Genomic DNA, 23,350 nt, shown 5'->3' on the forward strand with positions numbered 1-23,350 from the left:
CATTTATGTAGGTTGGGTGCTCATTGTGGTCTAATGGTAGAGGAGAGAGATTCGTTATTCAATTTTTTAATGCAACTTGAACATTAACTCTTACTATTTGCTAGGCAAATGCTTACCAGTATCTTCCGTGCAAAATAATCTAATTTGCTCCACAGCTCCATTTTGTAACGCATTGATCCAAAGTATGGAGTCCAACCCTGCAACTAAAATAGCCTGGAGTGCAATAAAACCACTGCTTATGGGGAAAATTATTTACACCCCTGATGCTCCAGCCGTGAAAGAGATCTTGAAAAATGTAAGTCATCCATATGTAGTAATGATGGTCAATCCACTGGCAGTGTTACAGGGAAACCATGACCCCTACTTGGGCAGAAAGGTGACATTCTGTAATATATGTTGATATGGCATCTGTCATCCCATAAGGGTACTTTAAAGAGCTCGGTATTTGGCCTGTACATTATTGTACATATAATATGTTAACATATGACTAGCAGATGTTTAGCTTAAAGATAGTTTTTGCTAACTGTTTTATAGCTCTTTATGCGCTGATCTTTTCCTAAATTATGTAATATTTATTGCCCATGTCTTGGAAAGATTGCCATTATAGACTTAAATATTTTATGTAGTCTACTTTACTAATTGATTTTGCAATGTAATAGCAGCTACGTTTACATAACAGACACCCTTAGGCACAAATCTCAAGCTCCTAAAAAAACCTTTTTAAAAGTTAGAGATTTTCAAAATGATGAAACACGGACATGAGTAAAACTGAGACAAGCCTGCAATTGGTCATGTCCAACAACTGGCATGTAATGTTCTAGGGATTCTAGGGAACTTATAGTGCCAGTAACACAACCTAAGGTTAATATATGGACTTAAAGTCCTCCTAACAGTGGCTACCACGGGAAAAAGACATTTGTAATAGCATAATAGTTGGTTATTTACTGGGTATAGAACACAGGTAAACAAACCCGAATGTTTTGAGGAGAACTGTAAAGATAAGATATGGAGGTTCTGGCACATGGGGAAATTGATCCCATGAATACAACAAGTCTACAACAAATACTGAAATCCTGGCTTATTGAAAATGTCTAATCACACTCTTCTACCTCTACTCTGATTGGAGCTTCACCATGGGTCCTGCCTAGCAAGACCGACTATTTACACTATATATATATATTATATAGACGTTATGCAATGTGTTCACTGTGATAGATAGATGGGTTTGATAGATTTTGCATCTCTGTTTTCTAGGCAAACTCAACCTTTGAGCAACTGGAGCGTCTGAGGCAAATAGGAAAAGCCTGGGAAGAGGTGGGGCCACAGATATGGTACTTCTTCCAGAACAGCGTTCAAATGAATTTGATACGGGTATGTCAAATAAAGGAGCTGATCTACAATGCATATAGATATATATATATATATATATATATATATATATTAAATCTTGGTGCAGATTACCCCATGTGGCACAAAGCACATTGGACACTGGCACTCGAAACACACTGCATATAGAGACTCACCTTGCAGATCTAGCTATTGTGAAATTAAGAGCATGCATGTCAGGTCCCTGGTGGCCACGTATAGATTTGCAAATAAAAAACTTTTTAGTTTATATGCCTTTATATGAATGCACTCTAATCCATTTGCTAGCTCCATACGAGCAAATTGTACAGAATTCATGTTAATGAAGTAATCAGAAATTAAGAAGTAATAAATTTTGATAAGTAAGCAAAACCCTGTTACAGATATAAGCATGGAGTTAAAATATACCCTTTTCATTACATTTAGGACACCATCAAAAATCCTACGGTTAAGGATTTCCTCAACAGGCAGCTTGGAGACGAAGGGATAAATGCCGATGATGTGATCAACTTCCTTTACAATGGTGATCCAGACTCACGGTCAGATGAACAACCAAATTTCGACTGGAGGAATGTATTTAACTTTACCGACCAAGTCATACGTCTGTTTAACAACTACATGGAGGTATGGGGCTACATACTGTCTGTGATAACAAATGTTTTTGAATATTCTGAGATAAATACATATAAGTATAGTATAGTAGGTTGAGAAAAGACTTCAGTCCATCAAGTTCAACCTTTCACACATATCTACTTCTAAAGTTGATCCAAAAGAAGGCAAAAAAACCCTACTTGGGGCAATTAAAGATTTTTCTACTAATTTTCTAATCGCTACAGGGTCGATTCCGGACAGTCTATTTTGGCATTAAGAACAATGAAGGAGCAGATTAAATGGACATTGTCTAACATTGCTATTGCAAAGCCCTTAATTTACTGCATTTTATGTGTTTCCTGTTATAATAGATAAAATAATACCTTTTTAATCCATTCTAGTACATAACTGAAGAAGGGAATGAGATACTAAATTGATATGCTTAATGGCTTCTGGCTTAATATATAGGGATGTTTTCCTGTAAATGTTTCAATCCTTTTTAACTTTGATTAAAAACATTTTAGCATTAGTCCAGATGTCAGATATCACAAAAATTTAACATTCTCCTTATCTTTTACTTTGTTCTACCTTGCTTAAAAAGCCATTCAAATCTATTTTTTGTAGTAAATCAGAGTGTTTCGGGAGGATTTCACTTCCCTGGGCACAACACAAAGCTATATTGGAGGCAGCAGATTGCAGATTTCTTTCCACAGTGGCCAAAATAAACATCAGAGTGGCATGTCTTTCTGTTCCCGTACTCTTGTGCCCTTCTTTATTTCCTTCATCTAATTAATTTATTATTTTATTTTAAGCAATCTAATTTCTTCAAACTTCTGCAGATGCCCATTGATTCAGTTTAACTATGTTAACAATAAGATCTACCATGCACAAGATATATTAATAAATAGCAAGCCAAATATCTCAAATAATATCCAATGTTTGTAAAAATTCTTCAGCAATGATAAATTGTTTAATTCAAACGAGACATAGATGGCACTTTTTGTGTTATGGACCTTTGAAATGATTATTTCATAAAAGATAAAGATACCAATTTTCTTCACTATCAAAGGCAATCGATAAAACCATTTTGCAGTCAATATGTATCTTTTCCTAAAAATATAATATTATTTAAAGCCACTGTGTACACTTTGTAATGTAATATGATGTTTACACTCCACGTGCATTACAAATGAAATAGATGCAGGACTGGAGATATGTTTGCCCATTAAAGTACATAAAAACTAATTGTGTTTAAGAACTTGGCACAGCTATTTTGAAAAAGGGTCAAAAGCAATTAGCTAATGTATCAGGGCAAATTTAAAAAGAGAGAACAAATGAGTGTTTATAAACAAATGTAGCTTGGTTGCGGTGTATATATATATATATATAGATAGATAGATAGATAGATAGATAGATAGATAGATAGATAGATATACACTTATGGACAAAAATATTGGGACACCTGACCATTACACCAGCAGGGACTTTTTTTGACATGGCATCCTAAATATATAGACATTAATACCGTATTTGCTCGATTATAAGACGAGGTTTTTTTCAGAGCAAATGCTCTGAAAAATACCCCTCGTCTTATAATCGAGGTCGTTTTCTAATCAGACCTCCGCTGGGGCCAGGCTGCTTACCGGTGCTTTGGTCGCGAGCAGCTTCTCTTCTACCAGCGGCAGGAGAACAGGAAGCTAGAAGAGTGTCACATAACTCTGCCTCCCCCCTCCTTCCTCTGGGGGCGGGGCCAGAGAAGTTGCTCGCACAGCCGGGCCTCTGCAGAAGTCTTGGAGTGAGAGATCTGCAGTTCAGGTAAGGGGGTGGGGGAGGGTTTTTGTGATTAATGTGTGAAGTATGTGTGATACATGGAATGAATGAGTATTTAAATGTTTGTGAATGAGTGTGTGATAGCATGGATGTGTAAGGGGGGTGGTGGTGGTAGCATAGCATAGGGAGGCTGTACTCACACTCCTTTCATCCCCAGGTTCCAGCATGTACTGGCTGCCTTGGCTTGATAGGAGTGTGATTGCTGTTAGAAGTTATATATATATATCTCCAGAAATGCCTTTTAACCCCCTATATGCCACTCTGCCCCATGATATGCCTTTTAACCCCCTATATGCCACTATACATATACATAGGGGGTATAAGGCATTTCTGGGGGCAGAGTGGCAACCCTGGGGGCAGATGTGCATAACTAGGGGGGGGCAGGTTGGCAAATAAAAGGAAATAAAAAAAATATATTTTTCTCAATCATAGCTTTTATTAAATATCAAAAAATTGTTTACATGAATTAATATTTACTAGTAAAACTTTTTTTCCTATAGGGTAGTCTTATATTCAGGCTTTTTGTTTTTTTCCTAAATTAATATTTAGATTTTGGGGGTTCGTCTTATAATCAGGGTCGTCTTATAATCGAGCAAATACGGTATGTAGTTGGATCCTTGTTTGGAGCTATAACATCTTCTTCTGGGAAGAGTATAGGAAAATCCACAAGATTTTGGAGTGTTTTGGCTCACAATCTCTGTTCATCCCCAGGGTGTTCAATGTGATTTTGAGGTTAGGGCTCTGTGTATAGCATTGTTCAAAATGTCTTGGTATGCTGAAGGGGACAGTGGGAATAGTTTGGGGAAAGTCCTTTTCTATTCCAGCATAACTATGCCTCAGTGCACAAAGCAAAGTCCATAAAGACATGGTTGGATGAGTTTGGTGTGGAAGAACTGGACTGGCACACACAGAGTCCTGACCTTAACACCTTTGGGATGAACTGGAATGGAGATTGAGAGCCAGACCTTCTTGCCCAGCATCAGTGTCTGACCTCACAAATGCTCTACTGGATGAATGGGATAAAATTCCCACAAAAACCCTCCAAAATCTTATGAAAAGCCTTCCCAGAAGAGTGGAAGCTGTTATAACTGCAAAAGAGGGGAACAATGTCATATTAATGTCTATGAATTTAAAATATGATGTCATCAAAGTCCCTGTTGGTTTAATGGTCAGATGTCCCAATACTTTTGTCCATATAGTGTGTGTATATATATATATATATATATATATATATATATACCATATTGGCTAGAATATAGGCTGCACTTTTCCCCCCCACTTTAAGCCTTTAAAGTGGGGGTGCGGCCTATATTCGGGGTCTAGCGCCCGACGGTAGGCAGCGGGGTTAGGATACAGATCCCCCACAGCGGTGCAGGGAACCTGTATCCTACTCTCGGATACGCTAAGACAGCCTCCCCTGCCAGCACTTTCCACGGGGGGGGGGGTGCCGGCACGGGAGATTGTCTAAGCGCATCGCGCAGACGTTCACCGGCTGCAGCGATGCGTGTGTAAACAGCCTCCGCTGCCGGCACGTCTGCACAATGTGCTTTAAAAATCTCCCGTGCCGGGAATTCCCACTGGGGAGTCCCGGCAAGGGAGATTGTTAAAGCACATCGTGCAGACGTGCTGGCAGCGGAGGTTGTTAACGCTTGCATCGCCGCAGCCGGTGAACGTGTGCGCGATGTACGCTAACAATCTTCCTTGCCAGCACTTCCCACGGCGGAAGTGCCAGCACCGGAAGTTGAGTACGCGTACTGCGTAGCTGTCCCCCGCCGGCCCTGCAAGACCCCAGGGAGTCTGCACCGGTAAGTCTTGGGGGCAGAGTGGCAGCATATCTCAGGGGGGGTAGAGTGGCAGCATATCTCATGGGGGGTAGAGTGGCAGCATATCTCGGGGGGGGCACATCTCGGGGGCAGAGTGCATATCTCAGGTGGGAATAGAGTGGCAACATATCTCGGGGGGCAGAGTGGCAGCATATCTGGGGAGGGCAGAGTGGCAGCATATGTAAGTGGTTTTTTTTTACTAAGAATTTTTTTTCTTTAAAAAAGCACCTAACTTTTAGGGTGCAGCCTATATCCGAGCCAATACGGTATATATGTGTGTGTGTGTGTGTGTGTGTGTGTGTATATATATGTATATATAAATTAACTGAAGCTTTAACCTATTTGTTATATCAGAAAAATCCATACTGATGAACACTTACTTAAAAAGACTAGATAGTTAATCTCTAACTATTGATTTATGGTCGTATGATTAAAAATAATCTTAAACCTAATTTTTTGTCTTCATTAAATTCTGTTTTTTGCCCCCTCCAAATGATCTTTTTTTTTAAAAATATAGTTTTTTATATATAGTTTTTAAGGATTTTTTTATCCTTTAAACGCATTTTACTGTTTGAGTGTGAAATAGGGCATTGGGTGGTCTCGGAATGTTACAAGTATTAAGATGTTCTTCCTGTGCGCTTTTATTTAACATGCTTTCACCTTGTACACACAAATAAATAAGCAGTAACCACACTTATATTAAGAGCAGGAAGCTAAACCCAGTCAAGCATGGCCTAGTTAATGAGTGGGTAAACAGTTGCTAGTCAAAGAAGGTCTACCTCTGTTATTCTCATCCAGTTTTTATCAGTAGGGGATCTTGAATTGTCTCCGCTTTTCATGGTACCATGGCCTAGAACCAAAGGGAAGGCTCATAATTGGAAATCAGGGGAAGATGAGCTTACGGCCAAGACAAAGTGCAACTGTCGCCTGTGCAAGTTATCCTTAGATCCCTCTCAGAGCAAAGAGGTTTAGTAAGGTCACTCAATCTGTCTTTTATTTCTGCCAGGGGTAGATCACAACTGACCCCTGGGTTTAATTGCGGGGAAACATGGAAACCACATAGTGAGTGATGATATACTCTTTAGTGTTTTATATGGCATAGGGAAAAGTAAAATGCTGAAATTTTTTTGACAATATTTTGAACCTTCATGAGGTTAAAATTGGAAGAAAAAAAAAAAGGTCCAATTAGAGATTGTGTTTGGTGGCTAGGATGTAATAAATTAAATAGAAATAAATAGATATAAAAATATTAATGTATATACTACATGCCCCTTTTTTGAGTTCTGTTAGACGTGAAAAAGACTGACTTGACTGATTTACCTTTTATTGCTGCCAGAATCACTGAACTGGAGGGAAAGCATGCAATGGTATTGTCTAATAAACAATTAAAGTAATTAAAGTACATTTTTTGATTGGCTTCTTGGCATTTAAAGTAAATCAAAAGAGGACTACTAATTATGGTTTGTTACAGTAATGGCAATGGCAATTAAATCTCCAAAACTCTTGCATATACACTTGAACTACTCTAACCAAGGTTTATGGTAACATACATATGCACTGGCACATATATTTACACACACTCACATTTACACAAACAAACTCAGGCTAACACATAGTCCCCCTCAACACATTCATGCACTCTAACATACATACAAACATACATGCTCCCTCCCTTACCCTCTCACTCACCCCGTTACTTCAGTAGCAGCTTTCTTTCTGCATAGTCATGCAGCAAAGTGTTATGTGGCCCCACTGCGGTCCTACCTCCCTGTAATCCTAAATCAACAAAGGACTGGTCAGAAATTGCCCCCACGGGCCAGTCCACCATTGACCCTAAGGGTCATCTATTACGTTTTAAAACATTCCAAGAAGTTAGCCATAAGTTTATCTCTGTGACCTCGGTTCACTGTCCATTGAAGCCCTTAACATATGTGCTGTCATTTTGTAAGCATTGCCTTGGCAATCAATTTTGGCACCGTGCCTGAAAGATCATTGGAGCTGGCAGACCCCAGAGCTTAAAGGGGCCTAAGGGGAGCTTTGCCCAGGACCACAATATTATTAATGATGGCCCTGAACCCTGCTCATTATATTTAACCTTCACAAGGTCAAACCATATTGTGTTGTAGTACTTGTGTGGAAGCACAAAGTCACAAATTAAAATAATGACATCTAAAGATTGCATTTCATCTCTCACTGTAATCAAATAACCTCTGAGCTCTTCCAAAAGTTATGAAGCCATACGGCTCATTTCAGTAAATACTGTATTTAAACAAAGGAGTCTTTACTTATTAAAAGATGTCTGCCAAATAAAACTAGGATCTGTGTAAGAAGACTTTGATGTCGGATAGTTGCTCTTTTTTAACTGCTATGAGTATCAGAAGAAGGAATCAAATAGTTTTTGTCATCATGCAAAATGCTGTAATAATCTAAAATTCTTCCCATAAAGTTCATATGTCCAGCTTTCCCATTTACAGATAAGGTTATTGATTTGGTGCTAAAAGCAGCTGAAAAGAGAGTTTTTCTACTTCTGAGATATCTACATTCTCCAACCTTAATGATTTATTCTAGATATAACTTGTGTAGCAGTGAGGCAATAGCAATGAAGCATTTATTTTTAGATAATCGTTCATTTATATTACTATAAACATTGTTTTACATTTCACTGTTCTCCCAACCTCCTCTTGCAGAGCATCCGTTTCTTTAGATTAATGGAAGCTAACCTGCCTGATCTTCTATGTTGGCAGGGGAGAAAGCATTGGTTCACGCATTCCCAATGGCCTAATCTTCGCACGGAATCTATATATCTATCTGTCTGTCGATCTATCTGTCTATTGATCTATCTATCTACAGTATCTATCTATGAGCTTCCCTTTAAAGCTGCTAAGTTATCATGTGACATAACAATAGACGCCAATAGGGCATTACCATAGAACCAAGCTTTTTAAAAGGTCTGTGTTAAGTAATTAACCCTTAAAGCAAAAGAAAAAAGTTTAGGAACAACACCTTTAAATATATGATAATGCCTTTGATGCAAAGGAATCAGGGTACATGTGCATCGTAAACTTTAATGTCAATATCAACATCTATAGACTCATACAGGTGTTCTCTCATATATTAGTGCAGTTAATTCTCATTATGTCCAAAATATATGTGTATCTTATACTTTCATGCTTTATTTGAACTCTTTTGTTTGTTGTTCACAGTGTTTGACCTTGGATAAATTTGAAGGTCACAATGATGAATCCCATTTGACACATCATGCTCTTTACCTGTTGGAAGAAAACAAATTTTGGGCTGGGCTTGTATTTATGGACATGTTCCCGTGGACTAACAAGCTACCTCCTCATGTGAAGTACAAGATCCGCATGGATATTGATGCAGTAGAGAAGACAAACAAGATAAAAGACAGGTATTTGTTTGTGTTTACACGTTTTCATAATTGCAAAGTACACTCAACTAGTGGTTGTAGGTCTACTTTACTAGTAATCTATGATCAATGTCCAATCAACCAGCAAAACACTTTGCATTTCTTTGCATAAAAACCATCATTATTCTTTCCCCAAACCACAGTTTAATTTTTTTTACAATTTTCATCATATTAAAGATTGAAAGGCCAGTACGCAACAAGTTCTCTGATGTTACATTACGGCACCTTCCAGTCCCTTCCAGGACAACAATTAAACACGGAAGCATCAATAATGTCCCTCAGGGGAATTAATCTATTCTTTATTGTCCTGATACAGGTTTCCTTGTCTTTTGTCACCAGACCTCCCTGACCAAGATAGTTTAATAATAAATGAAAATGACCAAAAATCTATTTATCTTCATATGTTGCATTATTCCATTTTCTCTTACTATTGATCATTACAGATCTACAATGGTCAATGTTCCAAACCACCAACATTCTGCAGCACTGCACTAACACCAATCTTTATGTAACTGGTGCCTTTCGATGCTTAAACTTGCCAGAACATTTTGTGCATATGTGTATGGTTTATATATATACATGTTTGGTTGTTACTGTAGACATAATTAACACTACCCTACTAGAACCAATCTCCTAAGTAGAATGGAAGCCTACAAAGGGTGAGTAAGGAGGGAATCTGGAATGTTTTCTGGAAACAGCAGGGTCATGTTTAAAAGAGAAAGAATAAAAAAGGGATGGATTAGAATTTATTGTGTAGAGGTAGAAGAATGATGGAGAGTGAGTCAGCTGAAAATGACTAAGCAACATGCTTGCCTATGATATGCATAACCATTTTCTCTTAGGTTGATAAGTGTGTTGCATACATTTAAATGTGCAGTTTGAGCAGAAGTAAGTATTAAAAAAATAATTAGTAAATGGCGTACATACTCCTTAAGCCCTAATGGGATTCAAAATAGTTGCTAGTCTTTTTGTGCTTTGCTTATTATTAGTACAACAACCTGAAATATATTTGTTCTTATGGTTATTTGTTAGAAATGTTAGAACAAGGGGTCATCTAAAACTAGAGGGTCAGAGGCTTAGATATAATGTAAGAAAGTTTTCCTTTACTGAAAGGGTGGTAGGTAAGTGCAGTAGCCTCCCGGCAGAAGTGATACAATGAGAGAATTTAAACATACATGGGATATGCATAAAGCTGTCCGGAATCTAAAATGTGATCAAGAACTGATTAAGGTTTGAGTCTTTAAGGCAGAAAAATGCGCAGGCTAGATGGGCGGAATGGCTCTTATCAGCCAGCAACTTCTGAGCCTCAAACTCGTTTTTAGATTTAATTCAGATTTACCTAGTATTGTAAAAATAATAAAAGTGCAATAAAAAGCAAATTAATAAATACTGCACATTTTGACAGCAAATTAATCTTATTTGCTTATGTGGTTTCTAAGGAACTGGATTATAACCCATGGGTATGCAAGCTGGGTGGCACCATGATTAAATATGCAGGTAAACAGATCAAAGTAAAATAGAGCTAAAATCCTCTTAGTTACCCCTTTGGCCATGAATAGCCTTGACCTGTGTGGATTTGGCTAGAATCTAATGATAACAACATTCCCCTCATGGTAGTTGCTAGTGAATTAAGCCATCTATTTCAGCGTTCAAATCTCTGTGCTGTTTATAAAGCGCCTTCTCAACACAAGCTGTTTTATTCAGGATTCAGATACCCAGTGCGCATCATTTTAAAAAACATGTTGTCCCCGAGAGTCCTTAGAGTTACTTGCCAATTATAACTGCCAAATGGTTCTGATACAATCCTCATATAAAGCCCTCTACTCAGATGTCCAGTTCATTATAGGAATGTTTCAAATGTTTATTGTGGACACAGCTCTGAGGTCCAGCTTACTGTTAACCAGGGAGATATCAAAGTCTTTCTTAGTCAATAATAACCTTATCTTTATAGTTCTTGCGCTCTTAATACCTCTTATTGACCTAAATAATGTGTCATTTGCACTGTTGACATAGTAATTTCCTTTGAACCATTTCAATCTACTAAATATTAGTCTATTCAGTCTTAATCCCTGTTAGGACTGTAATGAGGAGTGCGTGCCACCAGGAACCCTTCTGTGAATGAACATAAATTAGTATGATACATACATATCTTATTCATTAAGTCACATACAGTATATTTACCATTTTATACGCACATGGTATTAGATTGTATTGACACATTTTCTATTTCTGTTTCTGGAGTAAGAGGTGTCATGTAACCAATAAATCAGCAAAAGTGGAATATACCGGTAATTTGTTACATTGGTTTATTTCCCACTATACTCAAGAGGTAAGTTAAAGTGCTTCTGTCTCCAAAAATACAATTAGTATTTCTGGGGGCAGACCCTATTTAGGTGTTTAACTGAAATAACGTTGGAACCCCTGACTTGCTCTACAAAGAGGTGGTTTTTGTGACAGCCTGATCTCCTTATTGACAGCAGGGATGGCGTTGCTGGCTCCTCATTGACAAAGACATTGTAACTGTCAGCAGATAGAAACAATATATCGGACACAATAAATGTATCAGATTATATATTATTTATCATATATTATCAGATTTAATAAATACGTTATCATTAGTTTTATTATTATTATTATTTTTTATTATTATTTTATTATGCTATCCCAGACAGACAAAATATTGGCCACAAAATATTTTCCCTAAAAGTCAAAAAAATATGAAACCAATGATCTTATAATTTTGTGTCATGTATACAGCTGCGAGTGCATAGCTACCAGGTTGCTGCTTTACTGCAATCATTCAATAAAATATAACGTAATGATTAATTGAGGTAAAGAAAGACAGATGTAAATCCATCACCTGATGAGACATGGGGAATGCTGAAGAGAGAGAAAGGCTTACAAAACTCTGTGGAATTAGACTTTAAAACCATGGGAATGTCTGAGGAGCTTACCTATTCATTCTAGCGGTTTTGCTTAGATTTTAGTTTAATTTGTTCCCAGTTGTATAATAAACAGAGCTGTCTGATAATTTACACACATTTTGTAAGATACAACAGTACATCTAGGTAACAAAGGCAAGAAAACTAATCCTAAAGTATGTTTATTAAATTAATTAGCCAATGTTTTGGCTAATATTACAGCTTTCATCAGCACTTACACAGAAATACTTCCAGGTTATGATTTTCATACATTTCTCTTCACTTTATTAGCTTACCTAGACTATAGTTTACATTAATGGACATATTGTAATTAATAACAAATTTTACTTTGATGTTTCATTTATGCTGAGATATTTGTTTATTTTGCTATAGGTATTGGGATCCAGGGCCAAGAGCTGATCCAGTAGAAGATTTCCGGTACATATGGGGAGGTTTTGCCTATCTTCAGGATATAATTGATCACGGCATTATAAAGACCCAGACAAATAATGAAATGCCAACGGGAATATACGTCCAGCAAATGCCCTATCCTTGCTTTGTGGATGACGTGTAAGTATGAACATTCTGAGATCCTTCTCCTGATAAAACTAATGAGGGAAGTGGGTGGCGCATTGAAGTCTTGTGCAGTGTAAATGGTTGACCTTTGACCTTGTCTTAAGACAGTTTGACAATTTCCCAGGATTGTGAATGTAGACCATGTCTACGAGAGCTGACAGTTCCTATTTTCTTATGTTCTCCATCAAGATAAAAAGGCAAGATGAAAATAAAGGAAATGCCAAAACTCTAGCATGGAACCTGTTACTGACTAGCACTGTGGCCAGTTTTACACTCGCTATGTCCAGACTTTTTCAGTAGCAAAATATAATGCATTCCTATTGATTTAGGTTGAGCTTACAAGTCAATAATTAAAGGGCACAGAATACAATGTGTAGACGACAGTTATACTCTAGTTGGTTTATTTATTTATAAAATGCACACATACACCATTGGAAAATATGGCAAGTGTGTGTGTATGTAACAAGTAATTAAACCACATTTTAAGTAAATCCACCTATCCATCAAATATAATGTAACAGCCTTCTGAGCTACATGAAAGGGGAGCCAAATGCATCATACACTTGGAATGTAATGTAGGTTAATGCTGTTGTCTCCAGACTTGTGCAGAATGACAAGGTATTCATTAACTAGAAGCAAATTGAAGGCCTAAGGTAATGTTGGCAGACATTGGTTGTAAAAGTTTAAATGTCAGGTAGACTATTGGAATTTGTTAAAAAGGATATGGTTTCTGCAGACTGTCCACAGACATGCTTAGAAAACAATGGGTGGGTTTTTCCTTAATTATTATTATTATTTTCTCAAATAAACCATTTTTATGCCAACATAATCTCAGATACATATATGATATCTAAATTGTATTTTATATTATGTCAACTTAACATAAAAACAACACAGACATTTTTAAGGAGACTTTTCGGATTCTATAGAAACAACCTACGTGTTCTAGCTTTTCAGTCACATGAAAATTAAGTATTCACCATAAAAACCCTCAATTAGGCAATATTTTACTTTAAAGAATTACGGTATATCTGGAAAGGGTACACCCATTCAAGAGTATTGATAATGATGTTTCTCATGCTGCATTTAGTTACACAAATGTAGTCTCAGTAGTGGAACAGCACCTTTAAGGATTTTTCTGCCAATTGCAATTTTTAACAGGGCCAACCATGAAGTAAAGCGGATTATTACTTGGAGAATCATGAATCATTTGTTTTTTACTTATTTGCAAATGAAACAATTCTTTCATGTTATTTTTGTTTGGGAAAATTGTGAAATGTTTCTTGATGGTGTCATCCTATCATTTATAATGTAAATAATATAATCAAATATTCTTGTTTGCCTGTCTTACAATGTTATATTTGTTGCTACACATTATTATTATTCATTATTTTTATATAATGCCATCATATTCCGCAGCACTGTACAATGGGTAAACATGTAGTAAATAACATAAAACTCATCTTCAAGTGCCACTATAGGGCCAGCCTCACTAGTGTACAGTAATCGTCAAAAGCAGGTGAGGGACTAGGAAAGGTGAGATAGAGGAATATGGGAAGAAGGGCGTAAGCGGGTACGTGTGTAGGCATCCCTCAAGAAGTGGGTGTTGAAGGATTTTTTGAAGGATCGAAGGCAGGGGAAAGACGAATAGGCTTGGAGATTGCTTTCCAGAGAATAGGAGCAAATTAATCACTATATTAGTGCAAATCTATCTACAAATGTAACATGTGATTCCTTTGTGCATGGCACCTTGGACCCTGTTGAGGTCAATATAAAACTATCCTATGTGTCTAAATAAAATGAAAATTCACTCCCGATTTCATTAATGCAAATATTCTTAAATTTCAGTTCCTTAGTCCTCATGTGTGGACAATAATTTTGACAAACAGATTAAATGTGATATTCCCTTAGGACAATTCTCCATTTACATAGGGTAGAAACATAGAATCATTATCTAGAACTGAGCTTTTCAAAAATATGTTAAATATTGATTATTTTGGAAAGTTTTCCTGAATAATATTTGTAATATAACAAGATAGATCATTATGTTTTATGTTATGACATCACATTCTACAGTGTATAGCCATGTCCATGTATTCTTGACTCCTGACAAAGACTCCCCCTCTTTCACAATCACATTCTATTTATCTCCTTCAGCTTTATGATAACACTGAACCGTTGCTTCCCAATCTTTATGGTGTTGGCTTGGATTTACTCAGTCTCAATGCTGGTGAAGGACATTGTACTTGAAAAAGAGCTGCGCTTGAAGGAGATGATGAAAAACATGGGAGTGACCAATGATGTGATTTGGTTCACATGGTTCATTGATAGCTTCACCATCATAACAGCCAGTACTTTCCTCCTCACGGTTGTTATTGTGGTAAGTCCTCTTCATCATCCACTACTGTTGGCTTGATTATGATTACTTCAAACCATTGTTTTAGCCATGAATATATACAGGAGATTAAAACACGGAATGTCATAATAAAAGTCAAGCCTGATCATATTTTGACTGATCAAAGGTCCCTTTCTTAATCTTGCAGCAATCAGTGAAATATCATGGACGTTTGTGATTTTTACCATACAGGAGACCCAGAGATGATGGCCTCCAGTACTTATTTCTTTAATGAAATGTCTGTTTGCAATTACAAATTTATGAAATTAGAAACTAATCTTTTTTTAATCTTCATATCGACCGTTACCAATCTTTTCCTTAAGTGCTTATAGAGCTTATTCCAGTTGGACGCGCAGAACAGAGGATCAGTATATTATAGGACAACAAATCCTTTTTGAATGGAAAGGGGTTTGTAAAATCAAAGTTTATCTGTTTAGTACACAAATGATACTGAAACAGTAACAGCACCTTTAAGTTTCTATCAGGTGGTTGAGGCCATTCCTTCTTCTTGTTATGTCGTGTGTCTCTCAGCAGGTTTGAGAATGTAGCTTTCTTATGGCAGGCATTATCAGCACCGTCAGATCTGACAAGGAAGGAGGATACATGTGGCTACCTTGTGGTTATGTGATGGAATAATTTACGCACTTTCACCTAGGGTATAATTCTAGGAAATGCAGAATTTGAGAATTCTTACAGCCAACCCGTTCAGAGTTAGGTAAAGCAAGTGTCACTGGAGTGCTGATACCCTTAAACAGCAATGGTTGGATTAAAGACCAAAAGAAACCATATCAAAAGAAATATCATGATCAATAGGACCAAAATATTTACACACAATATTTAGTACTGCGACACTACCCAGGACAATTCACGAAAAGTACATTCTCAAAAACACGTTAATTACATTCCAGTCATTGCACATATGGTTTGATACATTGGAAACAACCCTGGGGAAATGGGGTGGTGTTGTGACTGAGGTGTGGGCCTGGGGTGAGGTAGGGATAGGTAAGGGGGTTGAATATGTGAGTGGACCAGGTGGAGAGTGGGACTGGTCCTCCTCCTCTGGCTGTCCATAAGGGAGTAGTCCCTTAGTAGACTTGCTAAGGTTAAAGAGATTAAAAAAAAAAATTCACATTGCGTAAAAGAAAGCATTTTATGTTTTCATAAAAAAATCTTAACACTACTACTACTACTACTAATTTCAGTTCATAGATCAATATTGTTAACATTTTAAAATGATAAAAAGGTTTTGTACCGTGTTAGCCATTGAGAAAACAGGAGAAAAGTATAGTTAAAATGATACCATTTATTTATTCTCAGTTAGCCAATAAATGGTATAATTTAACTATACTTTTCTCCTGTTAACATTTTAATGCATTCTAACTATATTTTAGGACATCAATGTCAATGGGAAGTACAGAGGCAATCTGGTGCCTAGTAGGTTGTACCTCATAAGTAGCTTTAGCACATCTATGGGGTCTGAATGTATCAGAGGATTGTGGGAACATATGCTCAATAACTTAAAGGTATCAGCAGGGCCAGACTGGTGATGATGTGATGGCCCTAGCGCCAGATGGCCAGATGGCCGGTCCGGGCCTGGGTATAGACTAATATTTTCATGTATAACTTTCCTTATTTTGGTTAATTAAAACAATCACTTGTGTTAGCAATAGACTCCTAAAACGCCCCATTTGGCATGCCATAGAGTTGATGTTCATGTCTTAAGAAGTAAAGAAACCTCTTACTTGGTGTTTATGAAAGAGAATGAGTAATTTCTGGCAAATATAAACATTCTGTTGAATTTACTGATTTCCATTAGTTTAGTAAAAAAATTGCATTGTTTACAATGTAAATATAAAAAATATATATTTTGTAATGCAAACCTAGTACTTGGAAATTCAAATGTAACCTAGTGAGCATTGCTCGTGATTTCATTAAGGAACAAAGAGTGCTTGACTGTTAAGCAATATCCAATCAGGCTTACTCTCCATGGAAGAAATGTCACTTTGTTTCTTTTGTGGACATTTTGTATTGCTCAAAATCCCCTTTTTCCTGTATTTTTTACATTTTAAACAAAACATCTCCCATGCTGATGGATTTTTAAAAATTTTTTCAGGGTGGTGGCGTCCTCCACTATAGCAATCCATTTATTCTGTTCTGCTTCCTGATGGCCTTTTCAACAGCAACGATCATGCAGGGTTTCCTGATGAGTGTCTTCTTCTCCAAGGCTAACTTAGCAGCTGCCTGCAGTGGAGTGATTTATTTTACACTCTACTTACCCCACATCCTCTGCTTTGCTTGGCAGGACCGGATGACTTTTAAACTGAAAACGCTGGCAGTAAGATTGTCTTTTTAATTATTATTTTATACATCACTCATTCACCTATATGCTCTCAATACCTTGGGACACAGATTTATCATCATATAATATCACAGTAATGCATTACAACCCAGCAGCTGAGCCTATCCATTGGTTTCCAATATTTGTATATACCGGTAATTAAATGAATTGTCGTATTATATATGGGTCCCTAAACATTTCCCCTTCAGGTCCCTTGAGTCACTTGGATCATTTGGATCTAAATAAACCAAGTTTCTAACATGCCTAATGAAGGCAATGCAAACATGTAAAGTGTTAATTTTGTTCCATAAAATGTATGTCTACCAAACACACACTCACGAAAATAAAAAAAAGAATTGGTATGCTGCGATAACAATAATTATAGTGTATCCCTGCACGTAAGTGCTCAGACATATAATTTGGTATGTGCCGTCACATTCTCTGAGATAAGAACATTCTATAGACCATTAACAGCAGGGTATTATTCTAGGAACTGGTTCATTTCTTAAATAGTTGTTAGTTAATGATTGATTGTGTTGCAGAGCTTACTGTCTCCTGTAGCCTTTGGGTTTGGAACAGAATATTTATCGAGATATGAAGAGCAAGGTCTTGGACTTCAGTGGGGCAACATTCGGAAGAGCCCAGTAGAGGGCGATGAATATAGTTTTGTGTTCTCCATTTTCATGATGCTTTTTGATGCCTTTGTGTACTGGTTACTTGCGTGGTACATAGACCATGTATTTCCAGGTATGTTTAACAGTATTGTAATAATGTACTGCTGAAAAGTGTCCTTATAGAATAAATGATGGGGATTGAGTTTTAGGGCTACCGAAACTCATTTCTTCTCCTCTAGGATATAACAATAAACAAAATTCCTGAGAAATAAAAGAAAACAAAACTTTTACGTGAATTTCATAAAAACCCACGTAATTAAAACATCAGGGGTAGGGTGGCATGGCCAGCCAGAAATCTGCAAGCAGGCCAGTCGGATTTCAGAATGGAGGGAAGGCCCAGTGTGAGCCATTGTTGGGTAGTACTTTCCTCCACAGGGAAAACCCTACTTTCCACTGTCTGCTCCTGACATCAGTGTGTATCAGTGGTGCACGGCGCGTGATATTCGTGGTAGAAAGTGGCAGTTTCTACACACTTTTGTGCTCGCTAATGCTTCAAAGCAAGCAAAATGTCAACTTTCTGTGTAAAAGCCTGCCAATACAATTTTCAACATTACACCAAACTCTAATTGCATGTTATTCAGGTCAGGATGCTTTAAAAGTCTGGACCTTGTTGAGTTTAACAATAAACGTATACAGGGCTGTTACTGTGTTTCCATATGTGTCAGTTAAATAATAATAATCAAATGGTAGACCACCTGGGGACTTATGTGTTAATGGGGTATTTGTAATATAATTTAGATTAATTTTGACGGGCGGCCTTAACTGCCATGTGGCACAAAAAGCAGAAATTGATAACAAGCTTTTTAATATTATCTTTTTTTATTATTTGTCTGTGATTGAACATTCATATAAAAGAATAAAATAACAGACGTGTTAAGGTTTGTTTGCTTAACACACTAGATATTTCAATTAATGGATTGTAAATAAACCAGATGCCTTAAAATTGGATTGTTTTGAGCTTTTATGATATATGATGTTTTGTGACTTTTAGGAGAGTATGGAATTCCGAAGCCATGGTATTTTCCGTTCTTGGCGACTTATTGGTGTACGTTTGAAACTCCCTTGGCAGGAGATGGTAGGTAGTAAAAAAAATATATTAATCTACTTAACAAAGAATACAATATATAGTAACTGTTTGAGGTTGTTAAAAGATTAGATACAGTACAGTGGGAATGTTATTGACTTTCTTTGAACTCTAAAGTGACTCTTAATTGTTGTTGTGGAATTACTAAGTGCTTAGTCATTTGAGTGACTTTGATCGGAATGAGAAAATTCAAATAGAAAAAATAAATGAGCTAATTTTAGTGCAAATTAATAGTTGATAAGATTACCTTATCTGGATTGGCCGAGTACTGATTGCTTACACTAGTTAGAAATGCCTGGCTCTGATTTCTGTTATGTAAAATAACCTGTCCGTGATATTTGCATATCCAAAAAAGTTCCTTAGTTTATAGTGGTGAGGGCTTTAGATAACTCAGGTAACACCTTTGTGATGGAACTATTTTAATATGTGGAAACAGACAGGTAGATCCTTTAGTGACAAAATGGCTTCAATCCTGCATTCATTCCAGATCTGTAAAATGCACACTACAACAAAACCTCGCATTTGTTAGTGGCCCTAGCCACTGAGCAGCACTGAACTACCTACTTTGAGAATTCTACAAGCGGATTCTGATAAACAAGTTGAAAATCTGAGACTATCAATAATTGCATGTTTTATTCCCTTTCTCTAACCTGTTCTATCCCTGCTACAGATATTCTCATTTGACTCATGCATTTAAATATATCTTTCCCTCTGTCCTTCAATTTCATGGAACATAATCCAAGTATTGGTTTGCTCCATGAAACAGACACCAATACTATAACAGTTGAGAACACCTTAGGCCATCTCGTTTTCCACCTGGTGAAGGTATAGTAGGCTGCAGTGTCAAGGAGTACTGTAGTGACTGACCATCGAAGAGGTCAGGTTTATGAAATCGTATTAGCCATTAATGAACGCTCATCCATGTTATAGGTAGAGCTGTACAGGATTAGTTGCTTTGTTATTTAGGGTTTGTTACCCTGGAAATTCATACTGCCTCTTATTGATATTTTCTTAATGCAGTATCTGTTTCTGTTGCATAAACTTCATATTAATAACTATTTTTATTCTTCCAAAGTGGATTCTGTGGAAACTGAGCTATCAATTCATGAGCAAGTGGAAGACACTCCTGGAGATGACCCAGGTAAGGGCTCAAAGGTTGTAATATGAAACAGTATTTATTCTCCTTGTGTGTTGCAAGACTCTACTATTCAAGGTCACTTTTACCCCATGGAGTCTCACATAGAAGGCAAGACATCTAATACATGTCATTTTGTATACTCAGAGGTAGCCTTACCGTATAAGCAGATTAAGCAGTTGCTTGGTGCTCTCATTTATCTAAGGGCCCTCTCAGAGGACGTGGGAGGGATGAGGCACAATTAAGAAACGTGAGATTTTAAGTATTATGTTTATGTACAATTATCCATTATTTATTTTATATTATTATTTTACTTAGGGGTCTAAAAGCTTAGCACCACCCTTGTGTATATTCAGATAATAATAGGCTTTTTACAGAATTACGATTTATCATGTAAATCAAATAACTTCCTTGTGTTTACGTTTCTAAATTTAATGGAAAATCTTAGATGGAGAAGTATATTTTTCTATTTTTTCCTTCTACCTATTAATGCCATATCTATGGTGACAGGAAAATATTTCATCTTTATTAACATCTAACTGTGGTTAGCTGAGCTTATCCTTTATTTGATGATCGGTGAGGAATATTCATATCCCCCTAACTATCCACCAACTTTCAGACTCTATTCTCACCGTTGACCAAATAATCAAATTCTGATTCCATTTTTTATATTTAATGTAAGGAATATATTCAAATTGTTCATCCAGATCTAGTTTTATTCATTAGCCCTTACAATGGACGTTTAGCCAGGGACCACCATCACAATTAACTCCCAGTGACCGATGAGTTTCTAAGACATACTAGATGGGCATCTTTTTGATGATCTGACCAAAGAGAGATTAAAAACCAACATAGTCTTTTCTGTAGTTTTTAATTTGCATCTGGAAAGAGAGCTGAAAAGCAAACTTCAAGTGGCTCTTGAACTATTGAATAAGACTATAAAATAGAGAAAATTGTGTTCTAAAAAGCTGTAGGTTAGTGAAATTTAAACATGATGCACAAACTTCAAAACAAGGATTGTATTTATAGGCATGTGTCCTATTCACACTCAGATAAACCAACTGAGGTTCCACCAAAGGAGCTTATTTCTGAGAAAGAGCTTGCTGATAACACACTGAAAGATGCTGGTACTTGCAAACACAAACTGAAGAAAGAAAAGGAGAAAGAAGAGAAGCAACTAAAAGATGAACAAGAAAAAGAGAGGATGGACAAAGATGGAGTGACTGATGGTAAAGCAAACTAGCTGTCTGTTGTTTTAATAGAGTAGGCATGTTCAAATGATTAGGAGGGTTATGCGTTTTTTTTGTGCTACCTATAAAAACTTTATTTTTAACATTAATATGAATAAATGTATCAGATGCATGTGTGAGTAAATATGCAGCTTAACAGAGACATCCATAGGGCTACAGAAATTGTGATTTCTTCGCAGTGGCACCCATTTTACTTGTCAGTGCTTCTTCTGTTTTTCCTAATCATGATAACCTGTTTCACTATAATACTTTTTTTTAGCAAATCCATTTTTTGAGCCTGAACCTCCAGGTATGGTGCCAGGCGTGTGTGTCCAGGACCTGGTAAAGGTATTTAACAATAGCTTCAAACCTGCTGTGGACAGAATGAACATTACCTTTTATGAAGGCCAGATCACTGCTTTCTTAGGTCACAATGGAGCTGGCAAAACAACAACATTGTAAGTTTCTCTTTCAACAACCAAATAAGTAGGGAGTTATATAAAACCAGCGTTTCTGTTGAAAAACCTGTTTGTTCATTGTAAAATATGATCATAGAATCCACAGTTGCGCTTTCACCTTATGACTGTGAAAACTGTGCAGTGCTTACAATGGCCTAGTGTCTCAGGACTGAGTATTTGTGTCTCGTCCTATTTGTTTTTAATACTTTGTAAGTTGACTAGGAACATAGACATTTGAATGAAAAGATAAGTAAAGTGACTGGGCTATGAGATCATACAAACATAGGATGTCTTCTTGTAAAAAAAAAAAAAAGCAGGTGTTATCTATTTAAGCCACTTAGCTAGATAGATGTCATAACTCTTCTACCAGAAAGAGGTACCAGCTGACTAATATTTACATGTTAGAAAGCCAAGGACAGCATTATAGTTTAACCCCTTAATGACAATTGCCGGTCCTGGCACGGCACGGAAAAGCATGTGCTTTACGACAATTGACGTGCCAGGACCGGCACGTCTTTAAACGGGTGCAGAAAGCGATCTACTATCGCTTTCTGCACCCAAAAAGCGTTGCTGAATGCCTCTACCTCGAGGCATTCAGCAACGCCGCGATCGGCACGAAGGGGCCATCTCTGGCCCCTCCACGGGGCGTCAACATCCGCCATACTTTGTATGGCGGCGGACGCCCGTTTTAAAAGCGTTTAGGAGGCGATCGACGATCGCCTCCTAAACTTAAATGGTGTCGCTGGAATGCCTCGATCAGGAGGCATCCAGCGACACCAAACACTAACCTTTTGATGGGCTGTGACCGCTCCGGAGAGCGGTCACAGCCGCAGCTGCCGGCAATCTTCACCATCAAGGAAGATGGCCGCCGTCCTGTAACAGGAACCACAAATTTTAAAAGTTCGCTAGATGGTCCAGACCATCTAGAGAACTTTGGCTCCACTTGCAGGTTGAATACAGGTACTGCATTCACCATGCAAGTCAATGGAGCCCAGCTTTCTAATCACAGTGTGATTAGTAAAAATAAATTAAAAAATAAAATAAAATTAATAATAATTAGAAAAAAATAGTAAAAAAACAGTAAAATGTAAAAATCATTTCCCACTGATGTCACTATCAGGGGAACCTCCAAGTTGAAAAAAAATGTTAAATTTTTTTTAAAAAAAAATAATAAAAAAAATATATATATATATAAAAAATATATTTTTGTGAGCAAGTCCTAAAATTAGCATATTAGCTTAAAACAATTCTCGCATGGAAAGAGTTAAAATACTGGCATATTAAATGCCCGTGGGGTGTCTACTTTTAAAAAATGTATGATTTGATGGGGTAAATTGAATGGGCCAGGTTCAACAACGTCCCAATTAACACGGGGGGAAGGATGGCCACACATCTAATTTCCAATTAGAAAAATGCACACGTACCAAATGTGGCCTTTTAGTTCCCCCAAAAAATGACACACCCATGCATGTGGGGTATCACTGCACTCAGGAGATGTTGCTGA

General features: G+C 37.1%; 1 protein-coding gene across 1 annotated transcript in view; it reads left to right on the forward strand.

The window, feature by feature from the left end:
- The window catches only part of LOC149279423 (retinal-specific phospholipid-transporting ATPase ABCA4-like), a 77,026-nt gene that overhangs the window by 26,368 nt on the left and 27,308 nt on the right, over window positions 1-23,350 (forward strand). The window contains exons 9-20 of the mRNA XM_089501203.1: window positions 156-295; window positions 1,255-1,371; window positions 1,792-1,989; window positions 8,813-9,018; window positions 12,351-12,527; window positions 14,691-14,913; window positions 17,042-17,263; window positions 17,809-18,013; window positions 18,932-19,015; window positions 20,100-20,133; window positions 21,189-21,389; window positions 21,655-21,846. Of these exons, the coding sequence (XP_089357329.1) occupies window positions 156-295; window positions 1,255-1,371; window positions 1,792-1,989; window positions 8,813-9,018; window positions 12,351-12,527; window positions 14,691-14,913; window positions 17,042-17,263; window positions 17,809-18,013; window positions 18,932-19,015; window positions 20,100-20,133; window positions 21,189-21,389; window positions 21,655-21,846 (1,999 nt within the window). The remainder of the gene's footprint in view (window positions 1-155; window positions 296-1,254; window positions 1,372-1,791; window positions 1,990-8,812; window positions 9,019-12,350; window positions 12,528-14,690; window positions 14,914-17,041; window positions 17,264-17,808; window positions 18,014-18,931; window positions 19,016-20,099; window positions 20,134-21,188; window positions 21,390-21,654; window positions 21,847-23,350) is intronic.

This window comes from Sceloporus occidentalis, unplaced genomic scaffold (genome assembly GCF_023333645.1).
Source record: "Sceloporus occidentalis isolate IW3139 unplaced genomic scaffold, rSceOcc1.0.p SCAF_166, whole genome shotgun sequence".
Taxonomy (NCBI): domain Eukaryota; kingdom Metazoa; phylum Chordata; class Lepidosauria; order Squamata; family Phrynosomatidae; genus Sceloporus; species Sceloporus occidentalis.